A 23,685-nucleotide genomic window follows, 5' to 3' on the forward strand; every position below is an offset into this window, starting at 1 on the left:
TGCAAGTCAGCTCTACAAAGCCACAACACTGCTTATGATCATAACTATAACTATAAGTCCAAAAAGAGAAGTTGCAGATTTGGTGTCAACTATTGGCCTCTGAGCAGTTCTAGATAAATCCTTATTGAAATGTTTTGGACATAACGCATGTAAACTGACCTTATTACAATGCACAGGCAACAGATGTACTTCTGCTCTCATGGCTTATGGCAGCCATATTGATTTCGAGGGGAATATCACCACCCACTGAATGAAACTGATCACTTCTATCAATATTAATGTCTCTCGTTTCATTGGAGCACATTGATCATACTAAACGCTGTAATCTGAAGAGGGAAGATGTGGTGGTAAACTAAAACATTTGAGTGAGTGAGTGAGTTGGGCTTTATGCCACTTTGAACAGTATTTTAATCATCACTCATCTTGACCACGTTACTGTGAGTGAGATGGTGATCTCCATATCTACATTCAAAATTGCAAACATGAGCCTGGATCATTTCACAATCAATTTAATAAATCTTGATTGTTCAAATAAGAGCTTAGAATTGTTAATTACTTCTGCTATATCAACCAAATGATACATATTGGCAATACAGAATTCTCTAGATAATAAATATTACTGCTATACAGAGCTAGTTCTGATAGCCTGAGTTATAATGTTGACACTCCCTTCAAATCATCTTAAAGTTATACACACCAATAGAACCAGCGCGAGAGGTCCAAGGTAGATGATGAATGCAAATGCGAAGATCATCAACCATGTGAAAATACCTCGTATCACCCAGTTCCTCCATCTGAAACACAAACATGGTCTTATTCAACAAGTTTGACAGACAACTGTCTAGTTTCTCTAGAAAGGACACTCCATCCCACTCTTGGCACTTGCAACAAATCCAGATTTTATTTAGACACAATGAATTAACCATAGAGTGAGTGAGGGAGTGCTGTTTCATATTCCACCAATATCGTGAGAGGCAACAAGAAGGGGAATTACAGGTTGTAGTTGTACCAATGCTGGGAATCAAACTCCATGAGAGATAACCTTAACATTAGGGCTACCCCACTGCCCCATAAATGAATGAACATATGAATACGCTGCAGTCAGCAATATTCAACCTGTGGCACCTGTAAGCATGGTAAGTAATAAAGTCTGAACCAGTGGTTGATAGCCTGAGCACATATCTATGACATCAGGGTATGATGACAGGACAATCTGCCAGGACAGTGATCACATATGTAACAACAGTAACCATCAGATCCACAGTCAGCTCTTACAAGAAGCTTGGAGTATCTATGACTTATTTGGTCTTGGAATCCCCAAGATGTGAAACTGTAGAGACAATTCCTTTTGACCATATATTGTACATAGTATCTTCATGGGTTGTCTGTCACCTTGGAGTGAGATCTTTGAGGGCTGAATCGAGAGCTTCGGTTGTCTTGTCGGAGGCTTGGGCTAGCTTATCTCCGGACAGATCTGGGGGCAACGCCGGCTCCTCCTCCTCCTCCTCCCGCTTGCCAGCAGCATCGGGCGGGGCCTGGAACAAACAAACAATGGACACTGAGGGGAAATTACATCAGAAAGAAACACCATCGCTGACAGAATAATGCAGCCTCACACATCAATGAGAGTGAGTGAGTTGGGTTTAACGCCGATTTTAACAGTATTCCAGTTATATCACAGCAAGTCAGCTTAATGTGGGAGGAAATCCTGAAGTGATGCAGGTCTCAGACGTTTACCACTTCGGTGAAACCCACGAGCACCTGTATGGTGCTGACAAACATGGGAACATAATCGGGGCGAACCGGGATTCGAACCCACAATCATTGGTTTCTGGCGTGCCCAAGGGACGCAACTCTGCACAGCTAATCATGGCACCTTAGACGACTGGGCCACCCGTGCACCCCCTCACACATCAATGCTAATGAGTTACAACATGGTACAATATGAATGAGGAATATATAATGATGATATTTGTCCCCTTATCATGCTTATAAAATTTCACAGTTATCAGCTTACGGAATAAAGGTATCTCATTTTAGGCATCAAAGTCTTAAAAACCTTTTCATAAGTTATGGATGATTTCTTAGTCATGTTGGGTTACAAGCTAATGTTATTTTTTATGATGTGTCAAAATAGGTAGAATTTCTACATTATTTTTTATGTTTACTGCAACTGTGTCTTTCTACTCCTTCATCAGGTGAACGACCCAGTCTCCAGCAATAGTAGTGAGTGAGTATGGTTTTATGCCGCTTTATTCAATATTCCAGCAATATCACAGCAGGGGGACACCACAAATGGGCTTTACACATTGTACCCATGTGGAGAATTGAACCCGGGTCTTCGGCATGACGAGCGAACGCTTTAACCACCAGACTACCCCACCGCCCCTCAAGCAATAGTGGTGAGGCAAGCAGGACATAGCAGTCATGTATAGCAGGATATAACATAAACATGGTTCCGTGAGCATGACGAGAGCTGCCTCATCTGTTGAACACACTGAATACAGAATATGACATGAAGGTCAAAAATTGTATGACATGGACACACATATGATAGCCCATCATTTATAAATTCACTTTTTTTTTCATATAACATAAATGGGAAAGTGTCACAAAAATGATGAATGTAGGGCAGCTTTGAGGCTTAACTGAACAACCAGTTCTGACATCATTGACACCATGACATGGGTGAGGGAAAATCATAGCCAATGACAAGTGAAAACATTCATCTTTCCACACACCCGCATGCTTGTTTGTTGTTTAACGCCGCACTCAGCAATATACCAGCTGCGTGACAGCGGTCTATAAATAACTGAGTGTGGACCAGACAATCCAGTGATTGAAATCATGAACATTGATCCCCTTAATTGGGGCACGATGACATTCATAAAAACCAAGTCAGCGAGCCTGAACACCTGATCCCGCCAGGCGCCTCTTACGACAAGCATAGTTGCCTTTCAATTAGCAATTTCTTCGAGAATGCCAAGGAGTGCTTCATGAACATTGTGTTATAAAAAACATCTTTGATGAAATTCCTAAAACAAATATGCTAAAACATTTCAGGATTATTTAGAAAATAACTGCAGGAATTGGAAAGATTTGATCCAAACAGTTCTAAAGGCAAGTTACATGGTATTAAAGGTTTTAAAAAGCAGTGCCAAGACATTGTTTACCAGGTACAGTCAAGGTAACTGAGTGAGTGAGTGAGTCGGGTTTTACGCCGCTTTCGGCAATATTTCAGCAATATCCCAGAGGACACCACAAATGGACTTCGCACACCGTGTGTGTGTGTGTGACTGCTTGTACTTGTTCGGACTGATGACGATTAATAGTGCTAGCTCACTGAGATACCATGCCGCAGTTTAACATCAATACCCCACTCAGACACAGTATACTGACTCCGAACCGACCAGTCCTTGTTTTAGCCCCTTTATGCTGAGTGCCAGACAGGGTAACAACAAGTACCATCTTTTAACATCTTTTGGTATGACGCGGTTGGGGATCGAACTCCGGACCTTCCGCTCTCCGGCGTTCTACGACTAGACCACGGAGGCAGTCCTGTGTAATGTGGCTGTGTAGAGGTGTGAGGCAGAATAATATCAGTGTAATGTTCTTGTGCTTATCATGTGTGCATGTTGTTGTTTAATGCCATACTCAGCTAACAGGACAGAATAATTTGTAATAGCAATTCATCTGTACTACATGTACCACGCTTTACAAGCAAGTTTTATGAAAAGATATTGCCATCTAACATGATTAGTGATGAGAATTTATGGTGTAGAAAGAGAAACAGTGTTCCCGCTGGCTTTTGAAACTGACAGCCCTGGCAGTCCACTAGGATTAAGTCCACCAGGACTGGCAACTCTAAAAATTACCAGTCCCCCTAACTTTTGTCAATCTCAACTTTCAACAAATAAAAAAATGTATGAAAATTACCTGTTTATAATTCTTTCAACAAAATGTTCAATATAATGACGTCATCTCTGAAGTAACTTAGTTAGATCTACTAATCATTCACACAAAGTTCGGATGAAATTTTCTCCTATATTTTTGAAGATTTCACTACAAACATATTTTTAACCTTGAAGCAAAGAGAAATGTTATTTCCTTGCACTAAAAATCGATAAGGGAAAACCCTGATGGTAACAGATAAGCTGACTTTGTTTGAAAAATATACTTATATGAATATCAAAGATTTATAAGGTACTTTATTTGCCGGTCCACAGGGACTGACAGTCACATGAATTACCTGTCCAAACCTAATTTTACCAGTAAAAAAACCCAGGTAATTACCAGTAAACAGGAACACTGAGAAACAAAGCAAAGGGGTCTGGAATAACTGCCTTCCCATTCAGAAATACATTAATAAAGGTAGTTTTGTTGTCTGTTCTATACATGTATTAGGCTCAGAAGTTTCCAATCAATCCCCATAAGAGGCTCACTGATCAATGATCATGTGATTATCCAGATCTAAGGTGGAGTCGCTAAGGTCTGGTCAGCCCTGACAGCTCCATGCTTGGATCGGCTCGATGTCCTTCAACCACCTCAATGTCAATAGGGATGTTGTTACAGTTCTGTCAGAACCTCCCCTTATCACCAGGATCATGATGATTGATCCAGTATGTCAGTCACAGTGTTAGTGACATGGGTCAACAGGTGCTTGATAATATAGGCAATAGTCCATTCTATCAGGGTACTTCTTTCCTACAGGGAGACAAGTATGGCACTGGGGACCTATTCTGACCTGGAATTTCAATAGGGAGACAAGTATGGGGTACTGGGGACCTGTTCTGACCAGGAATCCACACAGGGAGACAAGTATGGGGTACTGGGGACCTATTCTGACCTGGAATCCACACAGGGAGACAAGTATGGGGTACTGGGGACCTATTCTGACCAGGAATCGACACAGGGAGACAAGTATGGGGTACTGGGGACCTATTCTGACCTGGAATCCACACAGGGAGACAAGTATGGGGTACTGAGGACCTGTTCTGACCTGGAATTTCAATAGGGAGACAAGTATGGGGTACTGGGGACCTATTCTGACCAGGAATCCACACAGGGAGACAAGTATGGGGTACTGGGGACCTATTCTGACCAGGAATCCACACAGGGAGACAAGTATGGGGTACTGAGGACCTTTTCTGACCTGGAATTTCAATAGGGAGACAAGTATGGGGTACTGGGGACCTATTCTGACCAGGAATCCACACAGGGAGTAGTATGGGGTACTGGGGACCTATTCTGACCAGGAATCCACACAGGGAGACAAGTATGGGGTACTGGGGACCTGTTCTGACCAGGAATTTCAATAGGGAGACAAGTATGGGGTACTGGAGACCTATTCTGACCTGGAATTTCAATAGGGAGACAAGTATGGGGTACTGAGGACCTGTTCTGACCAGGAATCCACACAGGGAGACAAGTATGGTACTGGGGACCTATTCTGACCTGGAATTTCAATAGGGAGACAAGTATGGGGTACTGGGGACCTATTCTGACCTGGAATTTCAATAGGGAGACAAGTATGGGGTACTGGAGACCTGTTCTGACCTGGAATTTCAATAGGGAGACAATTATGGGGTACTGGAGACCTGTTCTGACCTGGAATTTCAATAGGGAGACAAGTATGGGGTACTGGGGACCTATTCTGACCAGGAATCCACACAGGGAGACAAGTATGGGGTACTGGGGACCTGTTCTGACCAGGAATCCACACAGGGAGACAAGTATGGGGTACTGGGGACCTATTCTGACCAGGAATCCACACAGGGAGACAATTATGGGGTACTGGAGACCTGTTCTGACCTGGAATTTCAATAGGGAAACAAGTATGGGGTACTGGGGACCTATTCTGACCTGGAATTCCAACAGGGAGACAAGTATGGGGTACTGAGGATCTGTTCTGACCTTGAATACCCGCAAGGAGACAACCATGGGGTACTAGGGACGTATTCTGATCTGGAATACCCAGACCGAGACTAGCATCGGGCACTGAGGACCAATTCTGCCCCGCAATCCCTACAGGGAAACAGACATGGAGCACAAAGGATCTATTCTGCATCAGAATCCATTAAAGTCACACTGTTGAAATCATCATCGTATTAATACAAATTAAGAAAACAGAAAAGTGATTTCCCATGACTCTCATTCATGATAAGTTATGTTCAAAACCAATCATGGTAATGTTTCGGAACAAACCCAATTCATCGCTGTCCATTATAAATGTCAGGAAAAATTAGAAATATGTAGAATAGTATGATATTTGTCAGATTTGTCTTTCAAAGACACCAGTCCAGCAAATGCCTGACATGCATCCAAAGTTTCACAAAGATATATTAAACAGTTTCCAAGTTATACTGTTGAACACACTGAAACAACCTTCATTTCATCAAATGCAGGATAATAAAACCAGGGCAATATATAAATCTGTAATATATTCATTCTTGATGGCAGTGTTTAAACATTTAAAATGTCATCTACAGTGGTTTCCTAAAAATTGGCAGTACTGTGCACTATGTTAAAAAACCAACAAGGACCATAACGAGTATTAACTCAGTTAAAACATGATTTGTTTTACCGTCTTCGACGTAATAAGCGCCAAAATTAGAAATAGGGGGCTCTTATTAGAATCAATTTTAGTGAAAAAAAAACCAGTTGAAAGATTGTAAATTTCGTGGTTTATGCTGACAGCCTGAAATGATACAAAAGAAAAGTCTGTGTGTATTATACATGACATATATTTCCCAAGAATTTAATTGCCCATAATAAAGGGAGCATATAACACATGAGTGTGTATTATACACGAATAAATAAGACTTGTGTACATTGATCAATCGGAAGGAATTGGGATTGTTTATTAGCCAAAATATTAGCAAATATCGCCGAGGGCGCTTATTAGCATGATTAGAGCGGGGCGCTTATTACGTCGAATATGGTAATTCTTGTATCATATCATATGTACCCTGTTATGATGCATGCAGAATATAATCCTTCTATCCTTTGTTTTCCAACAAAACCTGTCTCCTATGCACACTACAAAGTAGGATTTTGTCTACTTTGTCATCCATCAACTTAAGTAATGCATATCAATCAATTTCAATGCACACTGTCTAAAAAAACAAACAAGGTCAATAACACTGTAAAATATAAAGTTTTGATCATGGTTTTCAAACTCACACAACATATTTATCAATTTACTATGTATTCAAAACTTCATCCTTGTATCCAAACCCAAACCTATAGTCCTCCCTCCATATTGTGGCAGGGATCATAGCACTGTGACCATGACGGCACGTGTGTCAGTTTCTGCAGCCATGATGACTGTTAACAGCATGTAATGCATGGCGCTCATACCACTTCAGGTGATGACAACAATGGGTTTCAGATATGTCAATCTCGAGGTATCCCACTGTTTGACACTACAGATATAGGTACTTGTGTACACAGCAAACTACTGATGCTTGTTTATTTAAATATACTATATTACCTTTGTGTTTAGTGCACACTTTTAAAAAAAGCAGGTGTATATGAGGGCGTAATTCACGCAGTTTCATCTTGTTATTACACTATCTAGACATAAAAAGTGTATATTGTACATTGGGACTTATGTCTGTAATCTATCATCAGTCAGGATGGCCTCTTTGGGATGTGGATTTTCAATTCCTACTACAGGACCAAGTTTTTCACGTGTGGGTGCAAAAACACTGAAGCGTGTGTAAAAGGACTTTGAATGTCCTGTGTATTGGTGTCACTTCACCGTTTGCGCTTAGCTGATTCCCGGTCTTCATTACCACCAGGAGGCTCGTTTAGGTGTCCGCGGCCTGTGCGTTAAGCGGCTGAATGCGGATACATGAGAAGAAGACGTGTGTGTACTTGAATGTGTGTGATTTAAAACTGACTTGTTGCACTATCAGGATTGTTTGTTTGAAAATTATTACGTGAACTTCACAAGTTTAGTGGTTTATCTATTCATCATAGCGCACAATGAATGGTCTACGATTCAAAACGACATTCAGGAGATGCTGAGAGTTCACATTATGTGTGTGGGCATTTCCTATATCAATAAGCAGCTGGTTAGTTATATCATCCACGTCATGGAACTGTTAAGGCATATCGTTTTGATCGTTTAGTTCAGAATTCAATTTTTTTAGAAATAAAAGTCAACGGAAGAAATCTGTATGCCTGTTGTCTTGTTTCTTTGCTTTATGAAATATGTAGTCCCACCAAATATATATGTTCATTCTGTAATCATGTTCAGATGCCATCATTAGTCTGACAGCTCCAATATTAGTGAACGCGAACGATAATAATTATGGGATACATCAGCATCACAAAGAGCACCATGTGTTTCAGGCAGGTGTTTGTAGCAAGTTCAACAAGTATTTGTCACAGAAGTGACGAAATGTCCCCCGCCTGTATATACACCAAAATACCAAATATGAAGACAATCCAGCGATTAGTTCTTGAGATATCGCGGCAACACCGTTTTCCAATTCCAAAAGCAGATTTGCCTGCTGTGACCTTGAAAATAGGGTCAAGGTCACCAAAACCGACTGGTGTCTGCGGTGTCTGTATATACACCATAGTTCCAAATATTAAGACAATCCTGCGATTAGTTCTTGAGATATCGCGGCAACACCGTTTTCAAACTCCAAAAGCAGATTTACCTGCTGTGACCTTGAAAATGGGGTCAAGGTCACCAAAACCGACTGGTGTCTGCGGAGTCTGTATATACACCATAGTTCCAAATATGAAAACAATCCAGTGTTTAGTTCTTGAGATATCGCGGCAACTCTGTTTTCAAATTCCAAAAGCAGATTTGCCTGCTGTGACCTTGAAAATGGGGTCAAGGTCACCAAAACTGACTGGTGTCTGCGGTGTCTGTATATACACCATAGTTCCAAATATTAAGACAATCCTGCGATTAGTTCTTGAGATATCGCGGCAACACCGTTTTCAAACTCCAAAAGCAGATTTACCTGCTGTGACCTTGAAAATGGGGTCAAGGTCACCAAAACCGACTGGTGTCTGCGGAGTCTGTATATACACCATAGTTCCAAACATGAAAACAATCCTGCGATTAGTGCTTGAGATATCGTGGCAACACCGTTTTCCAACTCCAAAAGCAGATTTACCTGCTGTGACCTTGAAAATGGGGTCAAGGTCACCAAAACCGACTGGTGTCTGCGGTGTCTGTATATACACCATAGTTCCAAACATGAAGACAATCCAGCGATTAGTGCTTGAGATATCGTGGCAACACCGTTTTCCAACTCCAAAAGCAGATTTACCTGCTGTGACCTTGAAAATGGGGTCAAGGTCACCAAAACCGACTGGTGTCTGCGGTGTCTGTATATACACCATAGTTCCAAACATGAAGACAATCCTGCGATTAGTTCTTGAGATATCGCGGCAACACCGTTTTCCAACTCCAAAAGCAGATTTACCTGCTGTGACCTTGAAAATGGGCTCAAGGTCACCAAAACCGACTGGTGTCTGCGGAGTCTGTATATACACCATAGTTCCAAATATGAAGACAATCCAGTGTTTAGTTCTTGAGATATCGCGGCAACAAACAGGTGGGACGTACGGACGGACGTACGGACGGTCGTGAATACTATATCCCCCACTTCGCGCTTCGCGCGGCGGGGGACAATTAGGCGTGTTATGTCAACAATATGTTGCAAAAGCTATAATTTACACTATAGCAATTGCAAGAATAATAACATCAAGTATAAAAATAAATGGGGAAGAAAACATGATCTTATTCAATGACTAGATCATATTAACTTTATTTACTATAAAATACTTACTATATTTTCCCTTGAAATAATGTTATCTGATCAGCAGATCTTTGTATATAAAACAATACATAGCATAGAGTAAATACAATTAAAATTGTAAATCATCATGTCCAGTGATATTTTATTGTAAATTTAATATTTTTATTTACCAAGTTTGTCATGTCCTGCTCACTCACCTGAATCTATACAATGTAGTGTCTTACTGCACACTATATATGGGGGATGCACATTATGCTATAATGCGCACTATAAACCAGAAAATAAGGTACATTACTACAAGTTCTATACTTTTCAAAGCAAAACCAGGGACAGAATATGAAAATATTTCTATGAATGAAGAACTTTAACATGGGCAAAGATAGACATGTTAAAAGTCACTACAAGTATTTAGCATGTGACAAGTGGGACGTTTAAGGTCTTATAATCAGTATACTTATGATGCCAGTGAGTTATACAAAACAATGTGTGGTTCATCACAAAGTCTAATCTATGTCCAAAACATCCGTTTCTATCATGCCTACTGCACCTGACATCATTTCAACCCCTTGTGACGATCCAGATTAGAATTGGTATTCTGCAACAAATGCTTGTCAAAGTGGTGACTAATCGGTTGGTCAGGCTCACTCACTTCGGCAATGCATGTCATTGTATCCCAACAGCGTAGATCAATGCTCATGATGTCAATCACTGGACTGTCTTGTATATATTTGATTATTTACAGACTGCTGTCATATAGCTAGAATATTGCTGAGTGCAGCATTAAACAACAAACAAACAAACAAAGTAAGAAAGTTTACCAGACATGGGTTTCGGACTGGAGGCTAAACTTTTTATTACTTACCTCTTTATTGCTGATTTACAGGACAAACTTATTAATACAACTGTTCAATTCCCGAAATACGAACTTCACATTATTTATCATGATTCACCATGCTCAGGTCAGTTCAACGTTGTTGAATGACATCAAGCCTTGCCATATCCACCCATTGACAGGATAATTTACTATGTTTACCAAATATAAAATTTTAGCTAATGAATATAAAACAAACCAAGGCCAATGACAATTATCCCCCAGCCGGACGGGAGAAAGAGGTTATTAGTACATGCTCAGTTGGTACATAATGTATTACAGAGTTGGCTCACATTTTACTGGCTGTTCTAGATGTAAGCTAAATAGCTCATGTCACTGATCAGGGAAATATAATCTGTAATTGCTCCAAGCTTTAAGTTATTATCTACTTAATGCTGTTAATGGTTATCTGAGCACTGATTATCAGCTCCACATGGCCTGAATGAGAAGCTTTCTATAAAATGTGGGCTGACATTATGTATATCAACATTCAACTGGATTATCTAACAACATGAACAGGATAACTGGTCTCCTGCATACAACACATTTTATTTATTCATATTCTATCATGTGATTATTTCATAATCTTTCAGTTTCATATATATCAGGAAAACAGGGTGTCACGTTATGAAGACCAAATTTCATAACTGCTATGTCATATGCACAGTCCCAGGTTAGAATAGGTCTTCAGCATCCCATGCTTGTCATGAAAGGTGATTAAGCTTGTCTTAAGAGGTGACTAACGGGCTTGGGTGGTCGGGGTCACTCTTTCGTTTGTTTGTATGCTGTTAAACACCGCACTCACCAGTATTCCAGCTATATGACGGCAGTGTGTAAATAATAAAGTCTGGACCAGAAAATCCAGTGACTGACATGATGAGCATTGATCCACGCATTTGGGATAGGATGACATGGATCAACCATGTCAACCAAGTCAGCAAGCCTGACCACCGGATCCCGTTAGTCGCCTCTTACGAGAAGCATACTAATGATATCATTAATGATAAATTGTCTGTATGATTTAATGGGTGTTTTCCGTTTAGGTTATTAGTGAGCTATTCTAATGCTAATGCTTAACAAATACACAGCCCTATTTATTTATGCAAGTAAACGTTTCGGGGAAAGATGCATCCCTGCAAAATACAGACATTACACATTTACTAAGCTAAATGAATATCAAAAGATATTTCAGTAACCATGGTAACAGTACAAACAAAAAGACATACAGTGAATGAAACCAAGGTTTCATTGCCATTGAATTAATACACAAAATGTGAGAAGCATAGGACTTGCCATAATTTATAAGTCCATCTACACTATTTGTACGCATACTCCACAACATATTATGGATGCCTTGGACAAGCCTTATCTTGCACCACAAAGTGCTGATTTGTTGCAGTGCAGACCAAAAACTGTACCAGATCATGATTAGTGTGTGACGTCAACCTGCTTGATGTCCACAATGTTATCTAGCTCTGTTTTCTGGTAGTTTAAAAAAATCATTGACAAAAGAAAATTTAGCCACCATGTAACATCAAGTCTTTTCAACACGCAGACATGTCAGACACAGATTCATTTTAGATTTAATCTTCAACAGTATCTGCGACTCATATAAACAATGTATTACCTCCCCTTTTAGACATATGCGAAGTGAAATGATAGTAAACTATGCATGGTTATCACTATAGAAACTTTACAGTGTAACTCCTTCAATTCAATACAATACACATGTTTATAGTTACTTATGTAATGCTGCTGATGTAGACAACAGTGCTGTCTACATTACAAATTCTATGAGCATTCTTGACTTGCCAGTAACATCTATTTTTATCAATACACACTCACGATTATTGGATCATGTGTTCCTTCCATCACATAAACACTGTCAAATATTACAAGTGGTTCACATGAACATATTACAATTTACATAAATGAACTTCTGTGAAACCAAAACAAACACTCACGTGTTGTTATATGTATCGAAATTATATGATTTCAAGGAATTCAGCGGAGATCAATTTTTGGCAATAATTTTGCAAATTTATTCTGATTTTATGATGACCAGTTTTCCGTGTTTTGGCCGACTTCCCATTCAAAACATGTATCATTTCGAGAGCCAATCTCACCTCTCTCGGCTGCTCTGCACTTGTCACATTTCTTTGCCTGATTTCTGCCATGAGGCCGGATTGATCAGCCCTTAATCGCAATTATTGCACGAAAAATATACGAAGAGGTAGCCCTCTCAGCTATCTTGGTTTGCCTGTTTCCACAGGTGCCCTTTCGATCTCGTATAATCTCGCGAACTGCGGAAGAAGGAAATGCTATTTCCCCAACGACTAGTGTTGTTCGCGTACTTCTACCTGGATACGTTATGCGAAAACTTGAAATGTATTTTGGACTTGAATCACACAACTATAATGTTGCTGTACCATTTCCTTGTTTGTTTGTTTTCAACACTTGCCAAGTACTAAGTAAAAAAACAAGTTAAATGTTGAAAATTTTATTGTTTTTATTGTTTGTTGTTGAGCGCACAGCTAGCAATATTATAGTAACATATCGGAATGTACTGGTGTGATGGATGGTGTGATATAAGGTGGATGGTGTGATGGATGGTGTGATGTATGGTGGATGGTGTGATGGATGGTGTGATATAAGGTGGATGGTGTGAAGTAAGGTGGATGGTGTGATGTGTGGTGGATGGTGTGATGTATGGTGGATGGTGTGATGTATGGTGGATGGTGTGATGTATGATGGATGGTGTGATGTATGGTGGATGGTGTGATGAGTGGTGGATGGTGTGATGTATGGTGTGTGGTGTGATGTATGATGGATGGTGTGATGTGTGGTGGATGGTGTGATGTATGGTGGATGGTGTGATGTATGGTGGATGGTGTGATGTATGATGGATGGTGTGATGTGTGGTGGATGGTGTGCTGTGTGGTGGATGGTGTGATGTGTGGTGGATGGTGTGATGTGTGGTGGATGGTGTGATGTATGGTGGATGGTGTGATGTAAGGTGGATGGTGTGACGTGTGGTGGGTGGTGTGATGTATGGTGGATGGTGTGATGTATGGTGGATGGTGTGATGTATGGTGGATGGTGTGATGTATGGTGGATGGTGTGATGTAAGGTGGATGGTGTGATGTATGGTGAATGGTGTGATGTATGGTGAGTGGTGTGATGTATGGTTGATGGTGTGATGTAAGGTGGATGTGTGATGTATGGTGGATGGTGTGATGTAAGGTGGATGGTGTGATGTAAGGTGGATGGTGTGATGTATGGTGGATGGTGTGATGTATGGTTGATGGTGTGATGTAAGGTGGATGGTGTGATGTATGGTGGATGGTGTGATGTAAGGTGGATGGTGTGATGTAAGGTGGATGGTGTGATGTATGGTGGATGGTGTGATGTGTGGTGGATGGTGTGATGTATGGTGGATGGTGTGATGTAAGGTGGATGGTGTGATGTATGGTGGATGGTGTGATGTAAGGTGGATGGTGTGATGTAAGGTGGATGGTGTGATGTATGGTGAATGGTGTGATGTATGGTTGATGGTGTGATGTAAGGTGGATGGTGTGATGTAAAGTGGATGGTGTGATGTATGGTGGATGGTGTGATGTAAGGTGGATGGTGTGATGTATGGTGGATTGTGTGATGTATGGTGGATGGTGTGATGTAAGGTGGATGCACTGGTGTTATGAATGGTGGATGGTGTGATGTATGGTGGATGGTGTGATGTATGGTGGATGGTGTGATGTAAGGTGGATGCACTGGTGTTATGAATGGTGGATGGTGTGATGTAAGGTGGATGGTGTGATGTATGGTTGATGGTGTGATGTAAGGTGGATGGTGTGATGTGTGGTGGATGGTGTGATGTAAGGTGGATGGTGTGATGTATGGTGGATGGTGTGATGTGTGGTGGATGGTGTGATGTAAGGTGGATGGTGTGACGTGTGGTGGGTGCTGTGATGTATGGTGGATGGTGTGATGTATGGTGGATGGTGTGATGTATGGTGGATGGTGTGATGTAAAGTGGATGGTGTGATGTAAGGTGGATGGTGTGATGTATGGTGGATGGTGTGATGTAAGGTGGATGGTGTGATGTAAGGTGGATGGTGTGATGTAAGGTGGATGGTGTGATGTATGGTGGATGGTGTGATGTAAGGTGGATGGTGTGATGTAAGGTGGATGGTGTGATGTAAGGTGGATGGTGTGATGTATGGTGGATGGTGTGATGTAAGGTGGATGGTGTGATGTAAGGTGGATGGTGTGATGTAAGGTGGATGGTGTGATGTATGGTGGATGGTGTGATGTAAGGTGGATGCACTGGTGTTATGAATGGTGGATGGTGTGATGTATGGTGGATGGTGTGATGTATGGTGGATGGTGTGATGTATGGTTGATGGTGTGATGTATGGTGGATGGTGTGATGTATGGTTGATGGTGTGATGTAAGGTGGATGGTGTGATGTAAGGTGGATGGTGTGATGTATGGTGGATGGTGTGATGTATGGTGGATGGTGTGATGTATGGTTGATGGTGTGATGTATGGTGTGTGGTGTGATGTGTGGTGGTTGGTGTGATGTGTGGTGGATGGTGTGATGTAAGGTGGATGGTGTGATGTATGATGGATGGTGTGATGTGTGGTAGATGGTGTGCTGTGTGGTGGATGGTGTGATGTGTGGTGGATGGTGTGATGTGTGGTGGGTGGTGTGATGTATGGTGGATGGTGTGATGTATGGTGGATGGTGTGATGTGTGGTGGATGGTGTGATGTAAGGTGGATGGTGTGATGTATGGTGGATGGTGTGATGTATGGTGGATGGTGTGATGTGTGGTGGATGGTGTGATTAAAGGTGGATGGTGTGATGTATGGTGGATGGTGTGATGTGTGGTGGATGGTGTGATGTAAGGTGGATGGTGTGACGTGTGGTGGGTGCTGTGATGTATGGTGGATGGTGTGATGTATGGTGGATGGTGTGATGTAAAGTGGATGGTGTGATGTAAGGTGGATGGTGTGATGTATGGTGGATGGTGTGATGTATGGTGGATGGTGTGATGTAAGGTGGATGGTGTGATGTAAGGTGGATGGTGTGATGTATGGTGGATGGTGTGATGTAAGGTGGATGGTGTGATGTAAGGTGGATGGTGTGATGTAAGGTGGATGGTGTGATGTATGGTGGATGGTGTGATGTAAGGTGGATGGTGTGATGTAAGGTGGATGTTGTGATGTAAGGTGGATGGTGTGATGTATGGTGGATGTTGTGATGTAAGGTGGATGCACTGGTGTTATGAATGGTGGATGGTGTGATGTATGGTGGATGGTGTGATGTATGGTTGATGGTGTGATGTATGGTTGATGGTGTGATGTATGGTGGATGGTGTGATGTATGGTTGATGGTGTGATGTAAGGTGGATGGTGTGATGTAAGGTGGATGGTGTGATGTATGGTGGATGGTGTGATGTATGGTGGATGGTGTGATGTATGGTTGATGGTGTGATGTATGGTGTGTGGTGTGATGTGTGGTGGTTGGTGTGATGTGTGGTGGATGGTGTGATGTTTGGTGTGTGGTGTGATGTATGATGGACGGTGTGATGTGTGGTGGATGGTGTGATGTAAGGTGGATGGTGTGATGTATGGTGGATGGTGTGATGTATGGTGGATGGTGTGATGTAAGGTGGATGGTGTGATGTAAGGTGGATGGTGTGATGTAAGGTGGATGGTGTGATGTATGGTGGATGGTGTGATGTATGGTGGATGGTGTGATGTGTGGTGGATGGTGTGATGTAAGGTGGATGGTGTGATGTAAGGTGGATGGTGTGATGTGTGGTAGATGGTGTGCTGTGTGGTGGATGGTGTGATGTGTGGTGGGTGGTGTGATGTATGGTGGATGGTGTGATGTATGGTGGATGGTGTGATGTGTGGTGGATGGTGTGATGTATGGTTGATGGTGTGATGTATGGTGTGTGGTGTGATGTGTGGTGGTTGGTGTGATGTGTGGTGGATGGTGTGATGTTTGGTGTGTGGTGTGATGTATGGTGAATGGTGTGATGTATGGTTGATGGTGTGATGTAAGGTGGATGGTGTGATGTAAGGTGGATGGTGTGATGTATGGTGGATGGTGTGATGTAAGGTGGATGGTGTGATGTATGGTGGATGGTGTGATGTAAGGTGGATGGTGTGATGTAAGGTGGATGGTGTGATGTAAGGTGGATGGTGTGATGTATGGTGGATGGTGTGATGTAAGGTGGATGGTGTGATGTAAGGTGGATGGTGTGATGTAAGGTGGATGGTGTGATGTAAGGTGGATGGTGTGATGTATGGTGAATGGTGTGATGTATGGTTGATGGTGTGATGTATGGTGGATGGTGTGATGTAAGGTGGATGGTGTGATGTATGGTGGATGGTGTGATGTATGGTGGATGGTGTGATGTAAGGTGGATGGTGTGATGTAAGGTGGATGGTGTGATGTATGGTGGATGGTGTGATGTATGGTGGATGGTGTGATGTAAGGTGGATGGTGTGATGTAAGGTGGATGGTGTGATGTATGGTGGATGGTGTGATGTATGGTTGATGGTGTGATGTAAGGTGGATGGTGTGATGTATGGTGGATGGTGTGATGTATGGTGGATGGTGTGATGTATGGTGGATGGTGTGATGTATGGTGGATGGTGTGATGTAAGGTGGATGGTGTGATGTAAGGTGGATGGTGTAATGTATGGTGGATGGTGTGATGTATGGTGTGGTGGATGGTGTAATGTATGGTTGATTGTGTGATGTATGATGGATGGTGTGACGTGTGGTGGGTGGTGTGATGTAAGGTGGATGCACTGGTGTGATGGATGTTGGATGGTGTGATGTAAGGTGGATTGTGTGATGTATGGTGTGGTGGATGGTGTGATGTATGGTGGATGGTGTGATGTATGGTGGATGCACTGGTGTGACTGATGTTGGATTGTGTGATGTAAGGTGGATTGTGTGATGTATGGTGTGGTGGATGGTGTGATGTATGGTGGGTGGTGTGATGTAAGGTGGATGCACAGGTGTGATGGATGTTGGATGGTGTGATGTAAGGTGGATTGTGTGATGTATGGTGTGGTGGATGGTGTGATGTATGGTGGATGCACTGGTGTGACTGATGTTGGATTGTGTGATGTATCGTGGAGTTTGTCAAGAAAAAAAAATGCCTTTACCATGTTTACTCAGAAAATAAATACAGGATACAAGTTTTAGAAATTGCTTTTTGGTTTGGAAACACTTATTTATATGTAAGAATTGTTGTTTTGTTTTCAATTTCTAGGCATATACAGTTATGTATAGCACTAGCCAACACTCAACACTTCATCTTTAGAAAGAAATCATAGTTTATTCCCCTGTTTTTATTCGGTATTCAAGTACGTTTATAAGACATCACCGACTCCCACAAAATCAATTTCTATTCACACTGCCTAACCGTTCCATCTTCAGGATAGCAGGGATGATTCAACACAGGCTGTTTGTTCCTGCTTCCAGGCATACAAATGTCATCATCTCAAGAAGGAGGCGAAAAAACATCTTTCAAAAGACATTTTTTCAAGGTATCCACAAATTGTTTTTCGTAAATTGTTTATCTGAAACATTCCCAACAGTTCCAAGACGCTTAGCTGCGATAGACGCATCTCCCTGCTTGTTTCCTATAAACGACTTTGGTATTGACTTGATGCTACACAAAGATGCGGTTACCGCAGTTACGAGACGCCTTCCCCATAGCCATCGGCTTGAACTCCCACGCAGTTCAGTTCTTATGTACAGTGGTGAATATCGACTGCTCACCAGATGACGTAATGATGCCGTAATGACGGCAAGGAACGGTTGCCTAACACGAAGTGCCATGTGCACGTCACACCGACTTACAGGTGGTGTGTTCGTCTCGATGTCCGCAGCTGATGATCGCATGATGCGAACAGGTGCCCGCTGTGCTTAACGGTACAGATCATCAATGCCAATATTGATGAGGTAGTCAGGTCTGTCATACAGACCCTGTAACAAATAGACCCAATACACTCCATGCAAGTCTAGATTACTTTGGTTTCTGAAAATGAAGAGCAAGACATCCTCTGTACTACATTATATATTTCAATAATATAATTTAACAAGTTTCTTCTGTAAAATAATTTCATTTCAGAGACTAGATGTTGTCTAGTGGATACGTGGTATCTGGACCCTGCATAGGCACAGTGCCACATTTAGTGCTGGCTGAAACATACATAGACCCAGACAATTAGCAAATTAGCCAGGAGAATGTGTTGATCCTACATAGCAAAATTGACCGCCTCCGTGGTCTAGAGGTAGAGCGTCCGCCCGGAGAGCGGAAGGTCCGGGGTTCGATCCCCGGCCGCGTCATACCAAAATACGTTAAAAGATGGTACTTGTTGTTACCCTGTCTGGCGCTCGGTATTAAGGGGCTAAAACAAGGACTGTTCGGCTCGGAGTCAGTATACTGTGTCTGAGTGGGGTATTCATGTTAAACTGCGGCATGGTATCTCAGTGGGCTAGCACTATAAATCGGCATCAGTCCGGACTAGTACAAGCAGCCACACAAACACACACACGTACATGCACGTCGCTATATAAGTGCAACAATCTTGGACGCGACGTTAAACCCCATTCCACCACATAGCAAAATTAGGTATAGTGACTGTTCTGGAACGAACATCGCCTGTGCTGGCAGTAAAATACGGTGTAATAAAATGCATGTTACTCAAATATTATCTTTTTTTAATATCACCGACGATAAACGCGTTTAAAATGATTTTCAAAATAATTTATCTGATTTCATGTTAACACAATACTCTGATATAGGCTCTGTATGTTTTCATGCATTACATTCATCACTTCATCACTTCATCACGGGGTCGGTCGGGTAGCCTACTGGTTAAAACGTTCGCTCGTCACGCCGAAGACCCGGGTTCGATTCCCGACATGGGTAAAATGTGTGAAGCCCATTTCTGGTGTTCCCAGCCGTGATATTGCTGGAATATAGCTAAAAGCGGCGTAAAACCATACTCATTTACTCACTTCATCACGACAATGCAGGGCCTATTCATTTTATGCTTTCTGAATGGGGTTAGTTCATTGACTGTTTTACTGGATCCGGCCGTCAAACCAGCTGTTTCAATCAGAGGGGGTTTATTGTGATTTAATAGCCTCTGATTGACAAATCAGAATCGAGTGAATTCCAAATTCATGGTAGAATGAATGTTTTACTGGATCCGGCGTGTCGCGGAAGGTTGCAAATAAAAGATCCCGTTGGCCTTTTTATTTCAATTTGGCTTACAGACAGCGTCTATTGGTCGATAGTATAAACATATATTGATATTGTCCTGTCGCAACCATCGTCCAATATGTGGGTATGACATGACAACACAGACACAGACACAGACACAGACACACACACACACGCATGCACGCACGCACGCACGCACGCACGCACGCACGCACACACACACACACACGCACACACACACACACACACACACTATATTTGATGTTGTGGTGCAGTGTGTGCATATCACAGAACTATGAAAGTCGCAGTGTATACGAGATCTAGTATTTCTAACATTACATTAAATGTCGGAATAAATCTTTAACAACAAATAACACCAATGTGATTCAACCCATGACAAAGTTTACACACTGACATTAGAGTACATGTTTAAGGAAATGTGTATTATTTCTGGTGTAAAGAGATAGGGTAACCTAACCCACATGCTCATTAAACAGGAACAGTTTTAGGGCCTACTGGCACAACGTGATCGCAGTGCTGTGGCTGTTAACCTATACACACTGTGTTCAAGTCTATATGGGTGTCACAGTCTCGAAACCATATTACCTTCCCTTCCTCCCTGCCTTTATCGAATTGCTTAAGCCTTAAATGAAGAAAGTATAGATTTTCCACAGGTTCTGAATCTCCTATTTCACTGGGGCTTCTTTTCACGTTAAATGTTGTTGCTTGTTTCTGTCAAAATTATATATTATCACAGACTGAGGATAAGTCTATTGAACATCGCAGAAATGGCGCCGTGGTCCAGGTTTAAATATTTTCGGCCCGTGATAAAGCTGGAATGTTGCTCACTTAAAACACGGTCTTGTGTGTAGGTTATATACGTCCTTGCTGAATATAACCAAATGACAGTCCGTCTGTTGGTCTTGGGGGCACGGGTGGGCCAGCGAAGGCGCCGCGATTCGCTGTGCAGAGTTGCGTCCCTTGGACACGCCAGAAACCTATGATTGTGGGTTCGAATCCCGGTTCGCCCCGATTATGTTTCTAGGTTTGTCAGCACCATACCCGTGCTCGTGGGTTTCACCGAAGTGGTAAACGTCCGAGACCTGCAACACTTCGGGCTTTCCTCCCACATTAAGCTGACACGCCGTGATATAACTGGAATACTGTTAAAAGCGGCGTTAAACCCAACTCATTCACTCACCGTTATTCTTCCAACTGATCCACAACCAATCTAATCCAATACCGGCAATATGCATATATATGTATTAGGTGGGCAGTGTGGCCAATGAGTATGGGTACAGCCGGGTGAGTGACCCTGAGATAGACTCGGTTATCTGGTTTATTAAGGGCGTTTGTCTACTCCTAAGCTGGCGAAGAAAGCCGCAAGCCTCCGCGATATAGCAGACACATCAATATTAAAAGTTGTGTTCCCCTTTAATATACGTTACTATCGATAATCCCTTGTCGTCCCATACGTCATGCATGCAAAACATTATTGGATATTTTCAACATCTTCTAGGGCTTCCTCCATGCGTCCTCCAAGTCTTTTATAGATAATTTAGAGAGAATCTTCTTCAATTTTATCTGGAATGACAAACCTGACAAGATTAAGAGAGTACATCTCAAAAAGGATTTTGACAAAGATATAGAAACATCCCAATTGCTTGGATCGATGCTCATGATGTCAATCACTGGATTGTCTGGTCCAGACTCGATTATTTACACACCGCCGTTATATAGCTGGAATATTGCCGAGTGCGGCGTTAAACAACAAACCAAACCGAGCCAAACCTGTGAACATGTGAAGGGATTTTGGAATGAGTTGTCATTGTATGCTAAAACACTCTTGGATATAGACATTACTCTCTCGGACTTTGCAATACTTCTGGGAATTAATACCGGCTTCATTTTATGAAAAAGATCATGTCTACTAAAAGATGCATCTACATTTCAAGTATTAAAAACAGTAAACTTTACCTAGAGGCTTTCTTGGGAATTATTAGAGATACTAAACTTGTGGAAAATTATGTGGCTAGAAAAAATAAGTGTTGCAATGATCGAGAGAAAATGGCCAGAACAATTCCTTGGAGTGTAACGAAATACAATGTACTAATACCGATGTTAGATATGATTTACGTCATACCATGACATCCTGTACAACATGCTTTTGAAATGTGAACTACACTATATATCACCGATGTATCCTGTATACACGTACTGAGATGTTAAATTGACAAAATCATTCATCTGTCATGTCATCTATTAAGAACGTTTTGCGTTCGATTGGTTACCGAGTTAAATCCCTATTAGGAGAGGGAAGCTTTGGTACGGTTTTGCTCTGTGAAAACATGGTTGACCTTTCGGAGGTTGCCATAAAAATCACAGAAAAAGTTCAGAGCTATGTCTCAAATGAGACGTTTGCTCTGAAGACTGTGAAACATCCCAACATTGTGGACATCTACGCAGTGTTGGAGACTGATAAGCACGCTTTTACTGTGATGGAGCTGGCCGAGGGGGGAAACCTCCTGGACCTGCTTGCACAGGAAAGCTTTAGCTTGTCTGAGGAGAGAGTCAAGGTGATCTTTTCCCAACTGGTGGAGGCTGTGACCGCCTGTCACCAGGTGGGGATTGCACACCGAGATCTTAAGCTGGAAAATGTCCTTTTGGACCTAGACGGCAATGTCAAGCTGTCTGACTTTGGCCTTTGCACGCGCCAAGAGCAAAGAGAGTCCAGTAATACCTTCTGTGGAACAGTAACTTACTCCTCCCCCGAGGTTCTAACGGGAGAGGAGTATGATGCATTCAAGCTAGACATCTGGAGTTTGGGGGTCATCCTCTATTCTCTGGTGTGTGGCTCCTTCCCCTTTGACGACTTCAGCATCAGCCAGATGGTTCAGCTGCAGAAAGATCACATCCTTCCATTTCCCGAGCCCATCAGCTCAGAGTGCAAGGATCTTATCCTGCAAATGTGCCAGCCAGATGTTGCTGGAAGGCCCTCGATCCGACAGGTTCGGAACTCTAGCTGGCTTTGCCAGTGAAATCTAAAATCCTAAAAAGCTAATAATATCAATAATATCACATCACACACTATTAGACAACAATCACATTTGAAATTTTGACCTTTGATTGTCAATAATCACAATCACAACATCGACCCTTTCCATCCTCTACAATTACAACGCTGACCTTTGTCCTTTGATTGTCAAGAACCACAATCGCAATATCGACCCTTTCGATTGTGCAATTACAAAGTTTAACCTTTATTCTCTGGTGTGTGGTTCCTTTCCCTTTGACGACTTTGAACAGCATCTGCCAGACGATTCAGCTGCAGACAGATTACATCCTTTTTAAGGCACAACGTTACACGGATGAAATTCCTTCCCATTATGCAACAAGCAAACGCCATTTTCCAACAAGACAACGCCTGACCTCACACGGCAGGACTGACAACAGCCTTGTTCAGGAATCACAACATCCAGACCTGCTATGGCCCTCAAGGTCTCTCGATTTTAACCCAATCGATCATGTGTGGGATGAACTGGATCAACGACTGCGAGCACATCAGCAACAACCACAGAACCTCCGACAGTTGACACAAGCACTGCAGGCAGAGTGGGTGAACATTCTCCAGGCCACAATTCGGGATCTGATTGCTTCTATGAGACGAAGATGACAGCCAGTTTTGGACTCTAATGGTGGCCATACAAGATATTGAGAACAGATGACGTTCACCTTGAAAATCTACTGTTTACTATGTGGCA

The 23,685-nt window shown here is 42.2% G+C and overlaps 2 protein-coding genes across 2 annotated transcripts in view; one reads left to right on the plus strand and one right to left on the minus strand.

Moving 5' to 3' along the window:
• LOC124110629 (phosphatidate cytidylyltransferase, photoreceptor-specific-like) overlaps positions 1-12,952 on the minus strand; it is a 30,328-nt gene extending 17,376 nt beyond the window's left edge. The window contains exons 1-3 of the mRNA XM_046469938.2: positions 12,786-12,952; positions 1,393-1,535; positions 698-794 (exon numbers count right to left, since the gene is read on the minus strand). Of these exons, the coding sequence (XP_046325894.1) occupies positions 698-794; positions 1,393-1,535; positions 12,786-12,836 (291 nt within the window). The 5' untranslated portion in view covers positions 12,837-12,952. The remainder of the gene's footprint in view (positions 1-697; positions 795-1,392; positions 1,536-12,785) is intronic.
• A 9,320-nt stretch (positions 12,953-22,272) lies between these two features.
• Positions 22,273-23,078, plus strand: LOC124110651 (testis-specific serine/threonine-protein kinase 3-like). The gene has a single exon (XM_046469978.2). The coding sequence runs from the start codon at positions 22,273-22,275 to the stop codon at positions 22,960-22,962; it is 690 nt and encodes a 229-aa protein (XP_046325934.2). The 3' UTR covers positions 22,963-23,078.
• The last annotated feature ends 607 nt before the right edge of the window (positions 23,079-23,685 follow it).

This window comes from Haliotis rufescens, unplaced genomic scaffold, assembly GCF_023055435.1.
Source record: "Haliotis rufescens isolate VD_foot unplaced genomic scaffold, xgHalRufe1.0.p SCAF_11, whole genome shotgun sequence".
Lineage (NCBI taxonomy): Eukaryota > Metazoa > Mollusca > Gastropoda > Lepetellida > Haliotidae > Haliotis > Haliotis rufescens.